Raw genomic sequence first — 17,465 nt, forward strand, 5'->3', positions numbered from 1 at the left:
AAATTATTGGAGGGTAATGAGTGACAACTGTCCACCATTACAAACCAATGCTCTCTGGATTACGATAAATTACTGTCCGTCATTACAATAACAATTTTTTTTTGGTGTTCTTTCTGTGATTTTACAAAGAACAATTCTACAATCCTTGAAGGGGATCTGTCTCGAAATTTAGCCAACTTTAGAGACTGGGAACTGAAAACCAAATCAAGCAAAACGTACAAATAACGGCATGTACTAAAACCAGGAACACCGCAGCACTCCGGAACACCCTGGAAGTAACCTAAAACCCTCAATTTGGCTAACCCTAGGCCTAAAAACCAACTTAAGGCCTAGCTAGGCCTAGGGTTAGCCAAATTGAGGGTTTTAAGTTACTTCCAGGGTGTTCCGGGTTTTCCGGTGTTCCGGATTTTAGTACATGCCAAAAATAACTTCTTAAAGCACTGAAGAAAGCTTTCAACAAAACAGCTGCAGCAACATTTCTTTTTTAAGCACTTCATGTTTGCGTCCGCGACGTACTTTGTTTCATCCTTTACGAAAACTTTGCGTCCTAAACATTTTTGGTTTCCTTGCGAATCCAGTGAACAGATTACCTTCTTGCTTCGAGTTGTCTCGCTATTATTCTTGACTTGTTAGAGAGAATGCATTTAAATCGACACGGTTCGTGTGTTAGACCAGATAAGAGAGTTTTGAGTTTCAAAAACCGTGCGCCCGTCGGGATAAAAGCAACAAAAAACAACAGATTTCTAGTGCAAACTCTTGCAGCCACTTACCATAACGAAAAAGACAATTATATGCTAGTTTTTATCCCGACGCGCAACATTCGTTTCTTGAAACTCCGAACTGGCTTATTTAGTCGATGCAACTTCGACAGTGGTTCGACTTCAGGTTCAGCGGTTTTCGGGAGGCCCAGGAAAGGCATTAACACGAAGACTTCACCCTCGCTACAGCCATTTAGACCATTTAAGACTTCAGATGGTAATCAACTTCAATTTCATCCATGTCACAAAGAAGATGCAAGAAGCAAGTCAAAGTGCAATGGCACCAAATAAATGTCGAAAACAAATCACACTAAGGCATCAAAATTCTTCACGAAACTAAATATAGATTTTATTTGACAAGATAATTCTTTGTGCATTCGATTAAATTGAAATGAAAACTGCTCGAAGCTAGGCATCAAGTCTTCCGCTATCATTCCATTTTCGGTTAAACATGTGAGACTGGTCAAATAGGTTATGAAGACAACTAGACTGACTGGTCTTTTGGGCGGGTCGACAAGCAGCCGAGGCAGGGCCACTTAAGATGAACCATTTTTCCTGCCATTCAAGAGGCCCTTCAAGTTGACATTGACGGGAATACGCTCTCGTCTTTCCACAGGGGTCAGGTTCATGCAGAATCTGCAGTGAAAGAAAGAAGGCGAGGTCAACGACACTAGCATCCGTAAAACAAAGCGACCCTCAGAAAGAACGCAAGCAAAAACTCGCAGTTGGAATGGACAAAAGATGGTTCTAATGATCCAAGGGGATTCCTGAAGATATCGCGAGCAACTTAAGTTGATGTTTTGCAACAACTTAAAAAGGACGATTCACCGATACATTGATTTCTGGTTCTACCGACTTCTCGATCCCTTTCTACGCTGAAAATTGTAAAGAAACAACATGCATACCTTTTGAACTCTTCTAATTCACGTTCGGCTTCATCCATCAGTATAAGCTTGTCATTCTACAAAAAAAACAATAACAACGAAACAAATCAGTTACTCCCATGGTTTCCAGGAACAGCTGAAAGAAAGCAAGGTCACAGTGACCCACACCTTCAAATTACTGCATGTACTTCGTTTTCAATTGGCCCTGGGTTGGCGACACACAACACACTGAATAAAATGACTAGAAATCCCAAATTGTGCTCTGAATCTTATCAAATTACTATGGCAGCCAGGAGCCAGGAGAGAAAATGAAAAGAAAAAAAACCAACTATGGTTTCGCTATTTTTTAATAGACACGAGGAGCAAAATCTGAACCAGGAAGTACGACATGATTGTACCGAAACAACAATATTAAACCCGACAGAAAGTTTTCCACGGCTGAATAACACTTCAAGTTCGTCATAATTCAACGCAGTTTATGGACATGATTATGTCCTTGTGAATCGATTGAGTTTATACAAGTTGTACAATTAAAAAGAATGTACTATCGCCTAGTCAAAATTCGGAAAGCTCTCAGAATGGAATAAGAACTTTCAAACCATCACTCGCAATTAACGATTCCGAATTGTACTTGGGGTTTTCTATACAACAAAACATCATTCGTCCAATATTTTTTCCAATATTGGACAAATGATATACCATTGTTACCTAGTAACATGGCAAATTACTTTCAGATGATCAAGCAAAATACACGTAAAACCTACCTCAATGTCTTCACGCGGTAAGAAAACGTCATCTAGGGGGAAAAAAGGACAAAGAGAGGTTTCCAAATGATTGTAGGAAGCAATTTCAGAATTACTTCAATTGTGATTTGTATGAAAAGAGAACTGAAAAAAAACACATCGGGTTTGAACGGGACTAGAACGAGAGAAAAATGACCATCGTTCCATGCATCACGATCTGTCGATAAAGAAAGTAAAACCAGCCAATGATATCGATGACCACATTTTGAGTAGGCTCGATTTCCAGCCGTTTTGTGAGTGCGGTTTACATCCTCCTCCCAACGAACGGATGGATCACTGGTGCGCGTCGTTTGTCCGTGACGTAGCACCCGTCGCTATACTGTATTTTGTATTTAGCGACTTTCTGATTGGTGGAAAATATTATTGCCTGGACCAGTGAACTAGCCGTGGTGTGCGCGAAGGAACGCGGGCTCAGAAAACGGCTGGTCAATCGAGCTTACCTCTTGAGGAGCCTTCATATCGAGCGCTCGGTTTGAAGAAAGAGCTCCGAAGATATGTTAGAACGCTGACCTCCAAAATTTCCTAGAGACTTTTCATTTGAGCGGGAAAGTTTGCAAACCCGACGCCTTTTTGAAGACCTTACCTAGTGACACCTTCTTTTTCTTTTTTCCTTGTTTCTTCTGTGGTAACCTGCCACCGTTTTCTGATTTACCAGCATCAGACTTCTTAAATTTAGTTGGGTCAGGAGACACCGATTCTTGCCGTTTCTTCTCCGACTTTTGCTCGGACTTCTGTCGCGTTTCCTTTCCATTGCAAGTTTCTCTTAAGCCCTGACGTGACACCGTTACATCTTGACTCGCGTGACTTTGCTTTTTGCGTGACGAGCATCCTTCGTCCAACGTTTCAGGTTGCTTTCGTTTTTGCTCCTCTACCTTCCTTCGCTGCGATGGTTTCTTCTCTTCTTTGACATTTGTGACCGGCTTTTCCCGCTTCTGCCTTTCCTCTAACAACCGCGTGTTACTGAGTACAACATCAGCATTATTGTCATGAGCCTCGATCTTCTTCTCACAGCCCGCAGATGACAAGGATTGTGAAACTTTGTTATTTTCACTGTTTGGATTTTTCTTCTGCTTCGCTTGTTCAGCCGCCTGAGAGAAAAACTGCGATCTCAATTGCGCGCTTCGGAGCATGGGGCGGCAACCGGAAGTGGATTTCTTACATTCTAGGTCAATGATTTTGGACCAAAATTCCAAGAAAATTGTCAACACTAATAAAGCGAAGCTACCGTAGTTAACAATGCCTATTGCCATACTCTTCGCGTTAACTACTGAGCAGGAAGTAACGAAGCACTTTCCCCTAGATCTCTCGTTGGTGATAAGCAATACGTCCAGAACTCTACGAAAACAAATCCAAGCGCCACAACTTACCCCCCCCCCTTCCTCCCCCTTTCCCCTCCTCTCAGCATCACATCTGTCCTGATAAGAAGGTTATAAGAATCTCTAAGCGACCCCTCAGCTTCTCAAGTACACATACAATCACATGAAAAATACCTTAATTAATACTAGCGCTAGCCTTGCTGTTAAAAACTACACTTCAGAGAACACTTCGTGAAGTTCATCAAAATTGAGCGAGCATCCAATTACATGATGTACTTCCGAAGAAAAATGGATGAGCTAAGCAAACCTTCTTCTGTTTTTGCCGTGCTTTTTTCTGTGCTTTCGATTTTCCTCCCAGTCTTTCTTCCTCCATTCTCTGTCCATTTATGAACGTAAGAAGATCGTCCACAGATCGGTGATCGACTACTGGAGCGTTCTTCTTCTTTTCCTCTTGAAGGGGCTGGTTAGGCTGCGAGAAAAAAAAATCAACGACGACCAAAGTAAACATTTGATAGATAAAATGGATATGGATTATGAGTCGACAATGAATGCATTCGAACAAAAGCAGAGCGTGAAGCTACCCACATTAAAATGCGTCTCCTTGTTCAAGGCCATCTTATGTTCCAATGTTCCGGGTTTAGAGTTCTGCGAAAGCCAAAGGTTTGAAATTTGCAAGCCGTCCTCAACTTCAAACTATCACTAAGATTTTACAGTTGTTCCTGCCTCTTTGACAACTGCATAAACTGTAGACTTAACTTACCTGCCGTTTATTAAGCCGGAGTCTTAACTTGTCTCTCATTTCTGTGTAGTTGTGGCTGGTAGGTGCCACGGGAGGCTGTAAAAGACATTATGAAAGAACAGCAATGATTGTAAGAATCTCGTGAAGGCGGAAAAACACACAGGCAACAAGAAACAAAGCCAGAAGCGTGCTGTGCATTAATATACAATCGACGTAAAAACGTCGTTCATTCTCTCACTCGAGTGCCAATAGTATTTGGTGATAACCCCCTTCGCCCTTGTTGATGCTCCACCCATCAACTCCACAGTACTGGATTTTAGAGTGCAACAGACCGCCCAATGAAGTCCATATTGAATAGCAGGGTAGGGGGTTCGTTGCGTGATGCAGGGAAAACACCACATTACTCCTCACTAAACGAAGAATCGGTGAATTTAATACGCCGTCATTACGAAACTTAAAAGAATAAGTACAGGATATCTGGGAGCCAGATACATAAAACAGGGAATTGGTCGTTAATGTTAGTCCAATCTTATTCTCTTTCCATTTCGCCATTGGGTTCCCATGGCTGTTTCTTAAAATGATCTTTGTAGAAGAAAAGAAACCGCTTAGAAAGTTTTATTCGCCAAACCACAAACAAACGAACGAATAATTGCCCATGGGAGCTTCAAATGGACGTTTCACGGTTCATCAAGACCATATGTAGTAGCTATGAGACAAGACCAGCTATATTAAGGCGGAGAGGATTGCTTAAATTGTCCAGGTTAGCGCGAGGATCATTTTTGTTCTTTCGTCTATAGCACGCGCTTCAAGTATATACATTTCTTCCATCGATTCCTTTATCGGGAACACATGGGCCCAACCAACTGACCTGTTCCCGACTGTATGGTTTCATACAGTACTGGCCACAGGAATAGCAGCATCTACACGCGCGTAAAATGCGTGCAAGATGGCGGATTTACGCGCAAAATACGCGCGCGTTACGCGCGTGTAAAATTTTACACGAACTATTACACGCGCCTGAAATTACACGCAGTCTGCGTGTAATTTGACATGAGTAAAATTGCTATGCCCATTACACGCGGCTTGCGTGTATTTTCTTCTTACCAATGTACATGAATCTGGCTAAGTTGGTAGAGCACTGCACCGGCATCGCACAGGGTCATGGGTTTGAATCCCGTCGGAGTCACCTGAATTTTTAAGGTGTCTAAAAGAGACAATTGCTTAAATTGTGCAGGTTATTGCGAGGATCACTTCTCTCCTTCGTTTGCTTTCTATCAGGTTCTTTTTAACTCAAACAATCGGCTCCTTGTTTACTAAACGAACTGCTCATTAAATGCTGTCATGTGATTTTATCAACGGGAGCTTTGGACAGAGGGTCTTTTGCGTGTGACGGTAATCCTTTCATACGCCTTGTATTTTCACCCAGTTTCAGTTAATATCCGCGACATAATTCATTCGTACTCGCATTAAAATGAAATTATCCGTGACATGCGTTTGCGTTACATACCGCAGCGTGACCAAAGAATTCACAGTAGCAACAGTCACAATATTTGCCACGATCCGTTCGACCATCCTCTGTTGACGACGTACATTGATTGACAGTTGGAATCTCACATGAACTGCCATCTCCACTGCTCCTCACACTACAGGGGGACCCTGGGGGGACGTCAAGACCCAAGCCATCAATATCTGAAAATAATGAAACTACAGTAAGCTGCGATGGTGTAATTATTCTGTTCATTGCCTGTACTTAATAAATTGATGACAATGTTATGACGAAATTCATGACGAATAACAGGACAGACGCATGAAAAACTGACATCAATTTGTTTTTTTACAATAACAAAAAGGCAGAGGGGTCAAAATATCGCGTCATTATCGCATAAATTACAAATTACCAGTGGGCGCGCGAGAATTTTGCAGTCATTGTAAAAAAGGTTTTCGACGTTTAACTGAATTTCAGCAGGCCCAAAAAAGGTCGAAAATGCATGAAAAAAGCAGTTGCTATAATATAGGTTGACGAAGTGTTCTTATTTTGCCATAAGAACCTCGACTGAGGTAGCTTCAAGTATCTAGTGGTGCGGTGTTGTGGGCAGTTTGCCAACTTACAGTAGTTGCAACCAACAAGAACTCTGGGATTAGTGGGTTATGATAAGACGGGGATAAACAGAGCAGTTCGAACGTAGTTGTACAGCTCGTTTGCTAGTTGCAAACACTTGAGCCTCTGAAGAGACAAGTGCGCATACAGAAAGTCGTGGGTCAAGCCAATCATATTGAACGGCCTCAAGTACTGGAATTTTTTTTTTCAAAACGGAAGCCACCATTTCTAAAGGAATGCAGTGCATTCTGAATATTACACCTTTGTAATCAAACTAATTCGGGAAAGTGCTAATGCTACAAAAATTGACAACTGACGATAGTATCACTTCCAGCGTATGTAATTTGTGATAACTGTTAAGTACCATACCCAGCCATACCATATCGTAATGGTATCACATCTTTCTTTGCCCTTGGATTGTAGAGCATCTTGTTATAGCTAGTATCGCCGAACATTTACCCCCCTAACCATGATATAGAGCGATTTTCAATTGAGTGTCGTAAAACCAAAACCAAAGTAATTACTTTGGCCAATAAAAAAGGACGGAGACAATGCGGTAAACCAATCAAAACTCGAAGTAATTACACGTAGCTGACACAAAGCGAGGGAAAATGTGCACGCGCGAGCCACGATTAGTTTGGATTTCACTTCTGATTGGTTGAAAAAGTGGCGCGAGAACTTTGAACCAATTACTGAGTGAAGTAATCATAGAGCGGTTTTCAATTGAGTGTGGAAAGTAATTAGTCAATTGCTTTGGTTTTGCATTACTTCACTCAGTGGTGATTGGTTCAAAGTTCTCGCGCCACTTTTCAATCAGAAGTGAAACCAAAACCAGTCGTGGCGTGCACATTTTCCCGCGCTTTGTGTCGGCTACGTGTAATTATTGGTTTCCTGGATTGTCTCCGTCCTCTTTGATTGGCCAAAGTAATTACTTTGGTTTTGGTTTTACGACACTCGATTGAAACTCGCTCTAAACCAAAGCAATTCGCTAATTACTTTCGACACTCAACTGAAAACCACTCTACCACAGAGGACAAGCCACAGCACCGGGAACTCCAAGCCCTACATGGAAGTCTAGTTCATTCTATCGGGGTTTCGTTAAATCAAGTTCATTTTCCATGAAGTTAACTATACAGCACTTAAGCTCAAGATCATCTTGTTTTATATCGAGGACAATGTGAAAAGAGATTCGTCGATTCTACGTCATGCCACTTCATTATTTTGTGTCCATTTGCAATAAATTTAATTGGAAAGGAACTTGATAAAACTGACAAAACCGCAAGGATGATGTTCACGTCGCTTAATCTTGTTTTAATTGTACCCCTATTGTCTAAAGGCCGGTTTACACGCTACAATTTGGCGGCACGATTTGTCGGCCCGACATTATCGGAGCACGAATCCTACGTCTTCTTGATCTCCGCCATTTCGATTGTTTCTATTCTGTACGCACGCACCATTCCCAAATTCTGAATGACACCACGCCGGCTTCCCTGAAAGTGTCGACCCAACTCGACAAAAATCTGTTACATGAATCGGCTGCAAATCGGGTGTCAAAAGACACGTACGATTCGTGCTCCGATAATGTTCGGCCGACAAATCGTAACGTGTAAACCGGCCTTAAGCATTTAAAAAATATCTTCCTCCACGATACCTGAGGATTGACTGGTTCTTCGAGGGGAACAACTGCTTTCATCCCCATCGTCATCTTCATCATCATCTTCATCATCATCATTCTCGTAATCACTGTTGCTGTCACTTAAGCTGTTTTCATCATCGTCATCGTCAACGTCATCGATCTCCCCGCAGCCATCCAAGTTGTTATGGTAACCATTATAATTGACATGCTTTAGAGAACTGTCCAGGAGGAAGCCATGGAGATCCGGAGGGGGCCCCTCTAAGGGGCAGTGAAGTGGTGTGGGGGGAGGGAGTTTCTTGTGGTGGGGATGGCAATGATTGCTGTGTATGTGGTTGTTGTTTGGAAGGGGAGGGATGGTATGGGCAGTGAAGCTTTTGAGGTCCGATTTTAATCTGCTTTCTTGGTCCTTTGCACCATGGAATGGACACTTGTTACACTGACAGTCTGCCATTTTGCCACCTGGGGACTGAAACAAGGGGAAAAAAATTATATTTTCAGATACACCACGGCTCTTCACGACCTCTAACTTCACTGCATGGATTTAGGGCCACATATCATGTAACCTTTCAGTCTTTTACTGCTGCCAGTAAAGTTAAAAACAGAAACCACCCAAAGGAAATTGAAATCAGCCAATGGCAATTCCGTATGTGCCCAACGAAAAAAACGAACATTCTTTAGTTACATGTAAGTTTCTCGTCTTCTAGCACTGGAGCACTAATTAGGGACACTGTAATTAAAGGAAATCAAATCAAATGTTGGTTTTTGAGGAGGGGAAAACTGGAGTACCCACAGAAAAACTTATTCGAGCTGAGTAGAGAACCAACAAACTCAACCCACATATGTCTAGGAATCGAACCCAGGCCACATTGGTGCTCTCGCCACTGCGCCATCCCTGCACTCACAAATTTATCCATTGCACCAACAAAGATTGACCGAAGAGAAAAACAAAACCGTTGATTGGATTTTGAACTTCACAGTCCACAAATAACTGCGCCTTTCATACTGTTGTTTCATGTACATGGAATACCAATAGAGAATATAGCTTTTTGTTGCCATCAACCACGGCAGCAGAACACGTTAGAAGTAACCTCCATTTCAACTAAAGAATAACTCTAAGCCTAGAGAAATAATGTGTACAATAACATTCGTTTAAAAACGGGTTTGTAGCAGAAGAAAAAATAAACCCCAAAATTATTTCATTAACTTTGGTAAACTGGAGTATCAAGCACACTGCAAAAGAATGTCAGTTTGGAAGACCAAGGGTTTTAACTATGTTGAAGATAAAATATTTTAGTAGTGAGAACATTTCAACAGTGTTGGTGTAAAGTGCTTTGTCTACTGTGATGTCCTCCCATGCTCATTTTTTAAACTTTAATTTACTCGTTTGTGATTTTTCTTTGGTGGGAATCGGGAATTGTATGTTTTGTAATTATATTGTAACGTGCAGTCATGTAACTTTTTTTTCGGAATGTACAGTTTGTATTGTAAGCCAAAGTAATGTAATGCTCAAGGAAAAGATTTAAAAGATGAACTTTAGAATCGCTTATTGTCACTTTGAAATTTATCTGGTTGTGTCATCTTGAACAACTGCGACGTGTTACAGTTTCCCTGATGTTGGGCACAGAGAGGTTTAACTAACCCACAACTGGGCAACTGTAACGCGTCAAAATTATTCCAGACTTGGATATTCGAAAACAAATATAAGAATTTCTGAACTTCATTTAAGTCGGATACAAACACTTTCTTTGACAAAAATGCAAACAAATTATCGACTTTGCTGATCTTGATCACACTTACAGTACCTGATTAATGTTCTTCACTTCGTCCCTATACCCTGTTGTATTGCTACAAGCTGGAGAGAGACAAGTACTTCCCAGACCATTCATTGTGAAAGATGGCTGTAGAAGCTGTGACGGTGGGATACCATGAAGATCATTGGTTGTTAGCAGGTGTGGACCAAAGCTTGGAACATTTGCTGGATTGCTCCACTGCACTTGTCCGTGGCCACTACCACTCTGCGTTGATGCTCCGGGGTTACAGATGCACCCTTTCAAGTGAGATGTCGCGGGCTTGAAAGGTGGCAACATAGACAGAGGTGAATTTAACGGTGATGAAGGGATATTGCAATGGCCACACTGGCATCTATACAAAGACAACAAAATAATAATTAACTCCCTAGTCCTGAAGCCAAAGCTCAGGGTGAGACGAAAATGAAAAGATGAGGTTGCCCTTCGGGCAAGCTGTTACCTGAGGTTACTTGCCCGAAGGTCTGAGGATCTAGCCTGAAATTAAATTGTTTATAAAATATATTTCGGTCGCTTTTGTAAGCAGAAAAAGTCATGACGTTATTTACGGACGCGGTGCAAAACGTTGTCACGCTACGATAATTTGGCCTCATAACATTATCATTTTCTCTCAGGAGCTTTCTGCTACACACTTTTTGGTATAAAAGCTCAATTTATCATCAGAAATGGGGAATCAACGGTGCTTGCCCATCGGGCAAGCCACGATAAGAAAACGCTAGCCCGACAAGTCATTCCACTAGCCCCGGGCTATCGGACAGCACTTTCGTCGCGCCCTGAAAGCTACACTTCATGGTACGGCATAGTAACAACTTTATTATTTTTATCACACAATATCCAGAACACAGAGCCTTCAACCCTGGTATGCTACCTTGATAAGACAGTAGTCCAGTTGTAGTCAGAATTTAGGTTATAGCGGAGCTCAGGCGCGCGAAGGGCGCCAGCGGAGCACCATGGGTAAGATTTTTTCGGAAATCTATCCATGCGAGCAATTTTGGTTATGACGTCAGGGTACGCCCGTCCGCCCGCGCGTACAGACTGTCGGGGTGGAGGTGGGGAGGCAGGCCAGCCTCTGGGGACGGGAGTGTTCGGGCAATTTTCCCTGGCGGGAAATCACGTGGCAGCGTTGCATTTGGCAACCCGCGTTTTTTCTGGCAGGAAATCATGAAGATTAAAGACCAGAAAAGAGCACGAGAGAGGAGGAGACGACATTTGAGAAATTTAAGCGAAGGAAGCCTCGAGAGAAGCCGAGGAAGGAGAAGAAGAGAAGATTTCAATGAACAACACCGTAAGGCTAACAGAAATAGAGCGTAAGACGAAACACTAATTTACAACGGTTGGCTTTCAAGTAAATGTTTTAATTCCTTCTTAATGCATGCCTCGCTGCCTGACATATTTTGTAAAACTCGCTAAAAAAAAAAACGAAGAAGGCCTGAAAAGTTTGCAATTCCGTGTTGACAGAGATTCTGGCATATTTCAAGAATCAAATTTATAGGCTTTTTGTGTGAAACGGATGTCCAGTCGTGAGCTGCTTTGCTTGATAATAAAATTGCGGTAAAGTAAAAGAAATTGTACTACTCTTCAGTTTGACTTTTTATTACTAAGATTTTTGCTGTCGTTCTAAACTGAAGAGAGGTGTAAAGCTCTGTTATCAGTCAAACGGAAAATGTTGTGAAAGAGATTACTGTGCATTTAATTTCAGTTTTAGTTGTTAATTAAAATTTTTGGTTATTGTTTGCAAGGCTTGTTTGTGTTTTGCCTGTGAAAATGCGTACGTGGACACGCAAAACAAAGGATGAAAATACAGTATATTAAAGGACTAATATAATAATAATAATAATAATAATAATTATCATTATCATTATCATTATTATTATTATTATTATTATTACTATGATTATTGTAAGACAGAACAACTCTGAGCTTTGATCGGCCATCTTTGAACTATTTTCACAACCACTATGACAATTACATCTAACTAACAAGTCAACAATCAACTACAGTAACATATTACAGTAAAGGTTGATGGCAATGGGCCCTTTGCAGGTTAGTGGTCACAAGGTACAAAATTTAACCGCCACACTGGAACGCAAATCGCGCACTGGGATATCTAAAAGAAAGCAAGTGTATCTAAATTTTCTTTGTTTTAGATGTCCCAGTGGGCAATTTGCGTTCCATTATGGCAGTTTTTGTACCATGTGATAACAAGCTACAAAAGGCCTATTACTCCTGTAACTCAAAGTTACATGTAGCTCAAAAAAATAATATTGGGCTTGGAATGACTGGTGACGTGCTTGTTGATACCACTTGCAGCCTACCCTGAATTACTGGTACAGCTATAGCAGTAAAGCTTAAAGTAATATATTATTAAAATTCAGTCCTAAACAAAAGGCATCATCTTGAGGCTCTGGGGAATAAACTCATACAAATCCTTCTATTTATTCCCCAGAGTCTCGAGATGATGCCTTTTGTTTAGGACTGAAGTTTTATGTGTCGAAATTGGTGTATTAACTTATGATTAATAACCCAATAACAATGAGTATCATGAGTTCATTTGAACATAATTTTTATAGTAATTTACGCATAGAATCAAACATTATTTACATCAAAATGTATATAAATGTAATAACTTGGATTAGATGATTAGATTTAGAGGAACAGAACCTCACCTCTGCTGTGTGGCCGTCCTTAATATCTGCAACATAACATAGAGAAACTTAGGCTTCTTTATTTACTATTTTTCCTCATTATGCTCTTTAAAAAATAGTTGTCCAGTGTTGATTACAAGTCATGTATCAACTGAGCTGACTGTTGAACGAAGTTCATCACTCAACTTTACTTCCAACTGTACTGTACCTTAGTTCTCCATTCCGCACTCATTATATCATCCTCCCACTCTATTTTTGCTGTGCCACTTTTTTCACGCAGCTGAGCCTGTGCAATCAAAATTAAAAAGAAGCTGTCAAAGGGAATGAAAATCTGAACAAAACAAACCAAACTAATTGGAAAGTTACACACATGTTTTTTATAAATTATCACCCAGTTTGACAGAATTTAATTACTTTATCCCTTTAATGAAAGAAGATGCCTGAGGCACAAACCCCTCAGACCTATATTCTTACCTGTTTTTCCTTATACTGTTTGAAAGCTCGTTCACTTTCTTTCCAAGAAAACTCTATCTCGGTAAGATCATCAGTAAAGTTAAGATACCTGCACAAAAGTAGTTTATAATTAAGTCAATGTCAAATAATAACAAAACAATGCTAGCCCGCAAATAGCTACATTTAAAGCTAATCTAGGCGGGTAGCAAGTAGGACTGTTTACAGAGTAAATCTAAGTGTGAGTATTACATAAGTAGAGATAAAATAAATATGTATGCACATTGAATACTCGGTATTAAAGACTAATAATAAATAAATAAATACCAGTAAACAAAATAAGGACATACATGTAAAAATTAATAAATAAAATAGAATAGAAATTGCGGCTAGATAAATCTACTTTTAGCAATTATTTTGAAATCTGATAACTAGTGAAGGTATGCCAACATAATCATCCTCTTCCATTAAAACTTGTAACAGTCGATTATGTATAATTTTCTTAAATATGCATTTTGGGAATTTGCGCAATTCTTGTGGGATGCTGTTCCATATTTTGGCCCCTAATCTTGAAAAAGATTTTAATAGTTGGTTAGATCTTGAGTATTTCAATATAATAATTGCCCGCTAAAGAAAATCTTGTATTGTAATTATGTATCTCATTTGAGCAATCAAAAGAAGGAAAAATCCGATTGTCTACAATGGATGGCTTATGGCTTCAAAATTCTGTTGACAGATAAGCTGCTGGGAAGAGAAACTTAGAACCTTACCTGTGTAGTAAATCCGGAAATGTATCTGTGTGAAAATTTTCTTGAGAAACTGCACCAAGTCTAGACAAAAACAAGACAAAAAATTAATTGAGGTTGCTTCTACACTCACAAGCATTATTTCCCAGAGAGATTAGGCCAGTGAAGTAAATTCAGGGCTCGAAATTGCGACCAATACGGTCGCATTTGCAACTAAATTTTTCCCTTTGCGACTAAAATATCTGGAGAAGTCACAAATTTGCGACTTGTTGTCACCTTCGTTCTTTCGAAACAAAAGGGTTAGCAGATGCCACTTTGCTGCTACTTTTGCTAAAATAAACAAACAAATAAATAAATGACAAAATTATTTTGTTTCTTGCTGTGAATTTTCTCTGAAGGTAGCGTAATTGTATAGTAATTTAGCTGCGATGTTACGTGCACAGCTCCATTCCTTCGATCATTCGCCATTTTCAGCAGTTTCTTTACACACAAGTACTGCGGGCTCATATTTTTCTGCTAAACCGCTGACAACACAATGCAGCGCGGCGATTTTGCAATCTCGACCCCAGAGCTCTTCTCTTGACTAAGAGAGAGAAGAACTCTGGGGAACTCTGAAACAAAGTGTGTTCTCATTGGTTTTCGTGAAGAACAATCAAAAGCGTCTCTAATTGGTGCATTCATGTTAGCACGAGGAGTGAGCAGGCACCGTAAGGTTCAAATAGCCAATTCTTGGCTATAAAAACCCTACGGCGCATGTTCGCCTACCTAGAGTCTCCCAGAGCCTTGGGTCGATCCAAGGCTCTGGTGACGAGAATGGGCGATTTTGCGACTAAAATTTGCGAAATTGCGACTAAATTTTCGTATCTTATCGCAAAATGCGACTGGATTTTTTCGTTAATTTCGAGCCCTGAAATTTTATGGTTTTCTCTAATTTTTATCACTAAAATTATTACTTAGTTATCAACAGGTCAATGCTTGCATTTATTGATAAAATAAATTGGAATTAACAACAACAACAATAATAATAAAACAGTGCATAACTGCCACACATAGCATTTCCACGTCGCCAACTAAGGAATCCAGAGTTTCCTGGGAAGCCCGTGCCTACAGCACATGTACATGATTGCGTAAATGCATGAAAGAAACTCTGGTCTGCAAGAAAGCTCTAAACTAGCAATAATTTTTTTGAATACAAAATTAATTATTCTCTTTAAGCATCCATGATAATAACACTTGTCAGACTGGCATGATTAGAGCTTTACATAATTATATTTTTTTATATACATGCACACAGTGGACAGGCAAATTATCTTCAGGAGAACAAGGCTTGACTTTTGTGAGGAAAAACTGACATGGTGAAAGTTCTCTATTATCAGGGCCACAACCAAAAGTTGGTCATCTGAACAAAACACACTGTTATCTTTGCCACAACTTACAAAAAGTTGCCAGGATGGTTGAAAGCCATTTCATGGCAAACATCACAACTTTATGCTAGTACACTGAAAAAATTGCCAACATAGGCTGAAGATCTTCCAGACACATACAAATATTCTACCCCAAGTCACAAGCAAACATTTAAGAGGAATTACACCAAAAAAGGCAGAGAAAAAACTCCTTCAACAGCTATTACTAAAATTGCTTTCACACTTTGCTGTAACCTGCAACAGCAACAAATTACTTGTAATTATAAGCACTGAACGTTGCTCAAAAAATTTTCCATGGATCAAAATCTGGAACGTTATGTGCCACTTACTGTAACCACAAATTACTGAACTACAGGCATTTTGTACAATACAAACCTTAACTGCGTGATTAATCCAGGAAGATTACCATACACCGCTGGATCGCGATAGATTTCTGTGTAAAATAGGTGTTTGTGAAGAAGGTCCCAACTAAGACCAAATTCTCTTAAATGCTCAAAATCCTGTTCAAATAAATTCAACAAATAAGTTAACTTTCTAATACATGGAGTTAATATCATTGCAAATGATTAAATGATAACCTTTAATCTGGCAAAACTTGATACACATTTCAACAAGCAACATGAATAAATGGATTTAATTAGGTTGTACTTATCTGGAAAATTTGAGCAATAAGTTATTGTCTCTTACAGACACCTGAAAAATTCAGGTACCTAATATCAGGTACCTAATGAACGAGGCCAACAAATTGACCAGCTTCCAGCTGTGAGTGACTTCATAGCTCAGTTACATGTAGTGGAGCATAGCACCAGTATCACAGAGGTCATGGCTCCGAATTCCGTTGAAGACGCATGAATTTTTCAGGTGTCTGTAAGAGACAATAACTATTGCTGAAATTGTCTGGATCTTCCATCTATAACACACACTTCAAATAATTATGCATATCTTTCAGATTTAGCTTGTGTTTACTGGAATTATTAATGTCCAGAAATTAGATGCACACAATTTCAATAAGCATCACAAAGTGTCTCCCTGCTCTTTTCCCTAACTTCAAGATCAGTCATGTCTTGGAATACAAACAATTAATGTCACGAAGTGACCCCAAATGCTGCTCTTCACTGACGATGAACAGCTGCATTTACTGTACCCTTAGCTTTTTTTGGTGAAGCATCAGGCTGTCTTTTTCCACTTCATAAAACTGCTATGCTACTGTCTGTAAATGTACATAGTACATGTAATGCTCTCTAATAATAATAATAATAATAATAATAATAATAATAATAATTATTATTATTATTATTATTATTATTATTATTATTACAATTATAATTATTATTATTATCTATTATTATTATTATCTATTATTATTATTATTATTATTATTATTATTATTATTATTATTATTGCAAGTGTAATCTCTTAGATACTACAGTGTAGGTGATACAATGTAGGCCAAAATTAGTGGGAAACATTCTTCAATAATTATTATATTGTATGGCCTGCTTCAATAGTACATGTATGTTCCTTTCCTAGCCATAGAGGAATGCACCCAAGCAACCAAAAGGAGATCCTTACCAGTCTGGAGAAAAATGGCCGAAGAATGTCAAATGCCTTTGATAGTGCTTGGTACTCATCCAGTAGCATTGTGAAAAATTCCTTGGCGTGGTTAGGGGAAAGGGGACAAGATGTCAGGTACTTGACAAGGCGGACCTTGACTTCCCGGACATATTCTCTGGAAAAGACAATGATAGGCATAATGATGATGATGTTGATGGCGACAACAGTACACTGTATCACTGAATCCAGAAATTTAAGAAGGCCTTACAATGTAGTAACTTCACTGCCCTCCAAGCAGTCAATCTATTGGGACTTCCTCAAGAGAATAAGGGAAATCTACTGACCAGATCAAATCGTGCCTGGTACTGTATTATTTTACTACATGTAGCATTAACACAATGTCACGTTACTGTACTCGGGAACACTTTGGCCTGGTCTCATGATCTTAAACGTAAGAGGCTACTTAGCAAATGGCTATCATTTTTTAGACATAATTATTTGGTCATTATAAAATTATTTATATTACAAACACCGCTCGTGTAAACTGTATGACCTTTTGCAAAATGTTTTCAAACAACAGAAAATTTCTCAACTAGAAAATAATAAT

General features: G+C 39.6%; 1 protein-coding gene across 1 annotated transcript in view; it reads right to left on the reverse strand.

Moving 5' to 3' along the window:
- Window positions 1-1,082: 1,082 nt before the first annotated feature.
- LOC138006775 (protein FAM193A-like) overlaps window positions 1,083-17,465 on the reverse strand; it is a 34,869-nt gene continuing 18,486 nt past the window's right edge. Inside the window, exons 11-26 of the mRNA XM_068853296.1 lie at window positions 16,877-17,033; window positions 15,680-15,804; window positions 13,905-13,964; window positions 13,159-13,246; window positions 12,893-12,970; window positions 12,706-12,731; window positions 10,037-10,376; window positions 8,250-8,700; window positions 6,008-6,189; window positions 4,522-4,596; window positions 4,347-4,406; window positions 4,069-4,230; window positions 3,029-3,533; window positions 2,407-2,438; window positions 1,664-1,719; window positions 1,083-1,394 (exon numbers count right to left, since the gene is read on the reverse strand). Coding sequence (XP_068709397.1) covers window positions 1,295-1,394; window positions 1,664-1,719; window positions 2,407-2,438; window positions 3,029-3,533; window positions 4,069-4,230; window positions 4,347-4,406; window positions 4,522-4,596; window positions 6,008-6,189; window positions 8,250-8,700; window positions 10,037-10,376; window positions 12,706-12,731; window positions 12,893-12,970; window positions 13,159-13,246; window positions 13,905-13,964; window positions 15,680-15,804; window positions 16,877-17,033 — 2,497 coding nt within the window. The 3' untranslated portion in view covers window positions 1,083-1,294. The remainder of the gene's footprint in view (window positions 1,395-1,663; window positions 1,720-2,406; window positions 2,439-3,028; window positions 3,534-4,068; window positions 4,231-4,346; window positions 4,407-4,521; window positions 4,597-6,007; window positions 6,190-8,249; window positions 8,701-10,036; window positions 10,377-12,705; window positions 12,732-12,892; window positions 12,971-13,158; window positions 13,247-13,904; window positions 13,965-15,679; window positions 15,805-16,876; window positions 17,034-17,465) is intronic.

The sequence above is a fragment of the Montipora foliosa genome, chromosome 6, assembly GCF_036669935.1.
Source record: "Montipora foliosa isolate CH-2021 chromosome 6, ASM3666993v2, whole genome shotgun sequence".
Classification (NCBI taxonomy): domain Eukaryota; kingdom Metazoa; phylum Cnidaria; class Anthozoa; order Scleractinia; family Acroporidae; genus Montipora; species Montipora foliosa.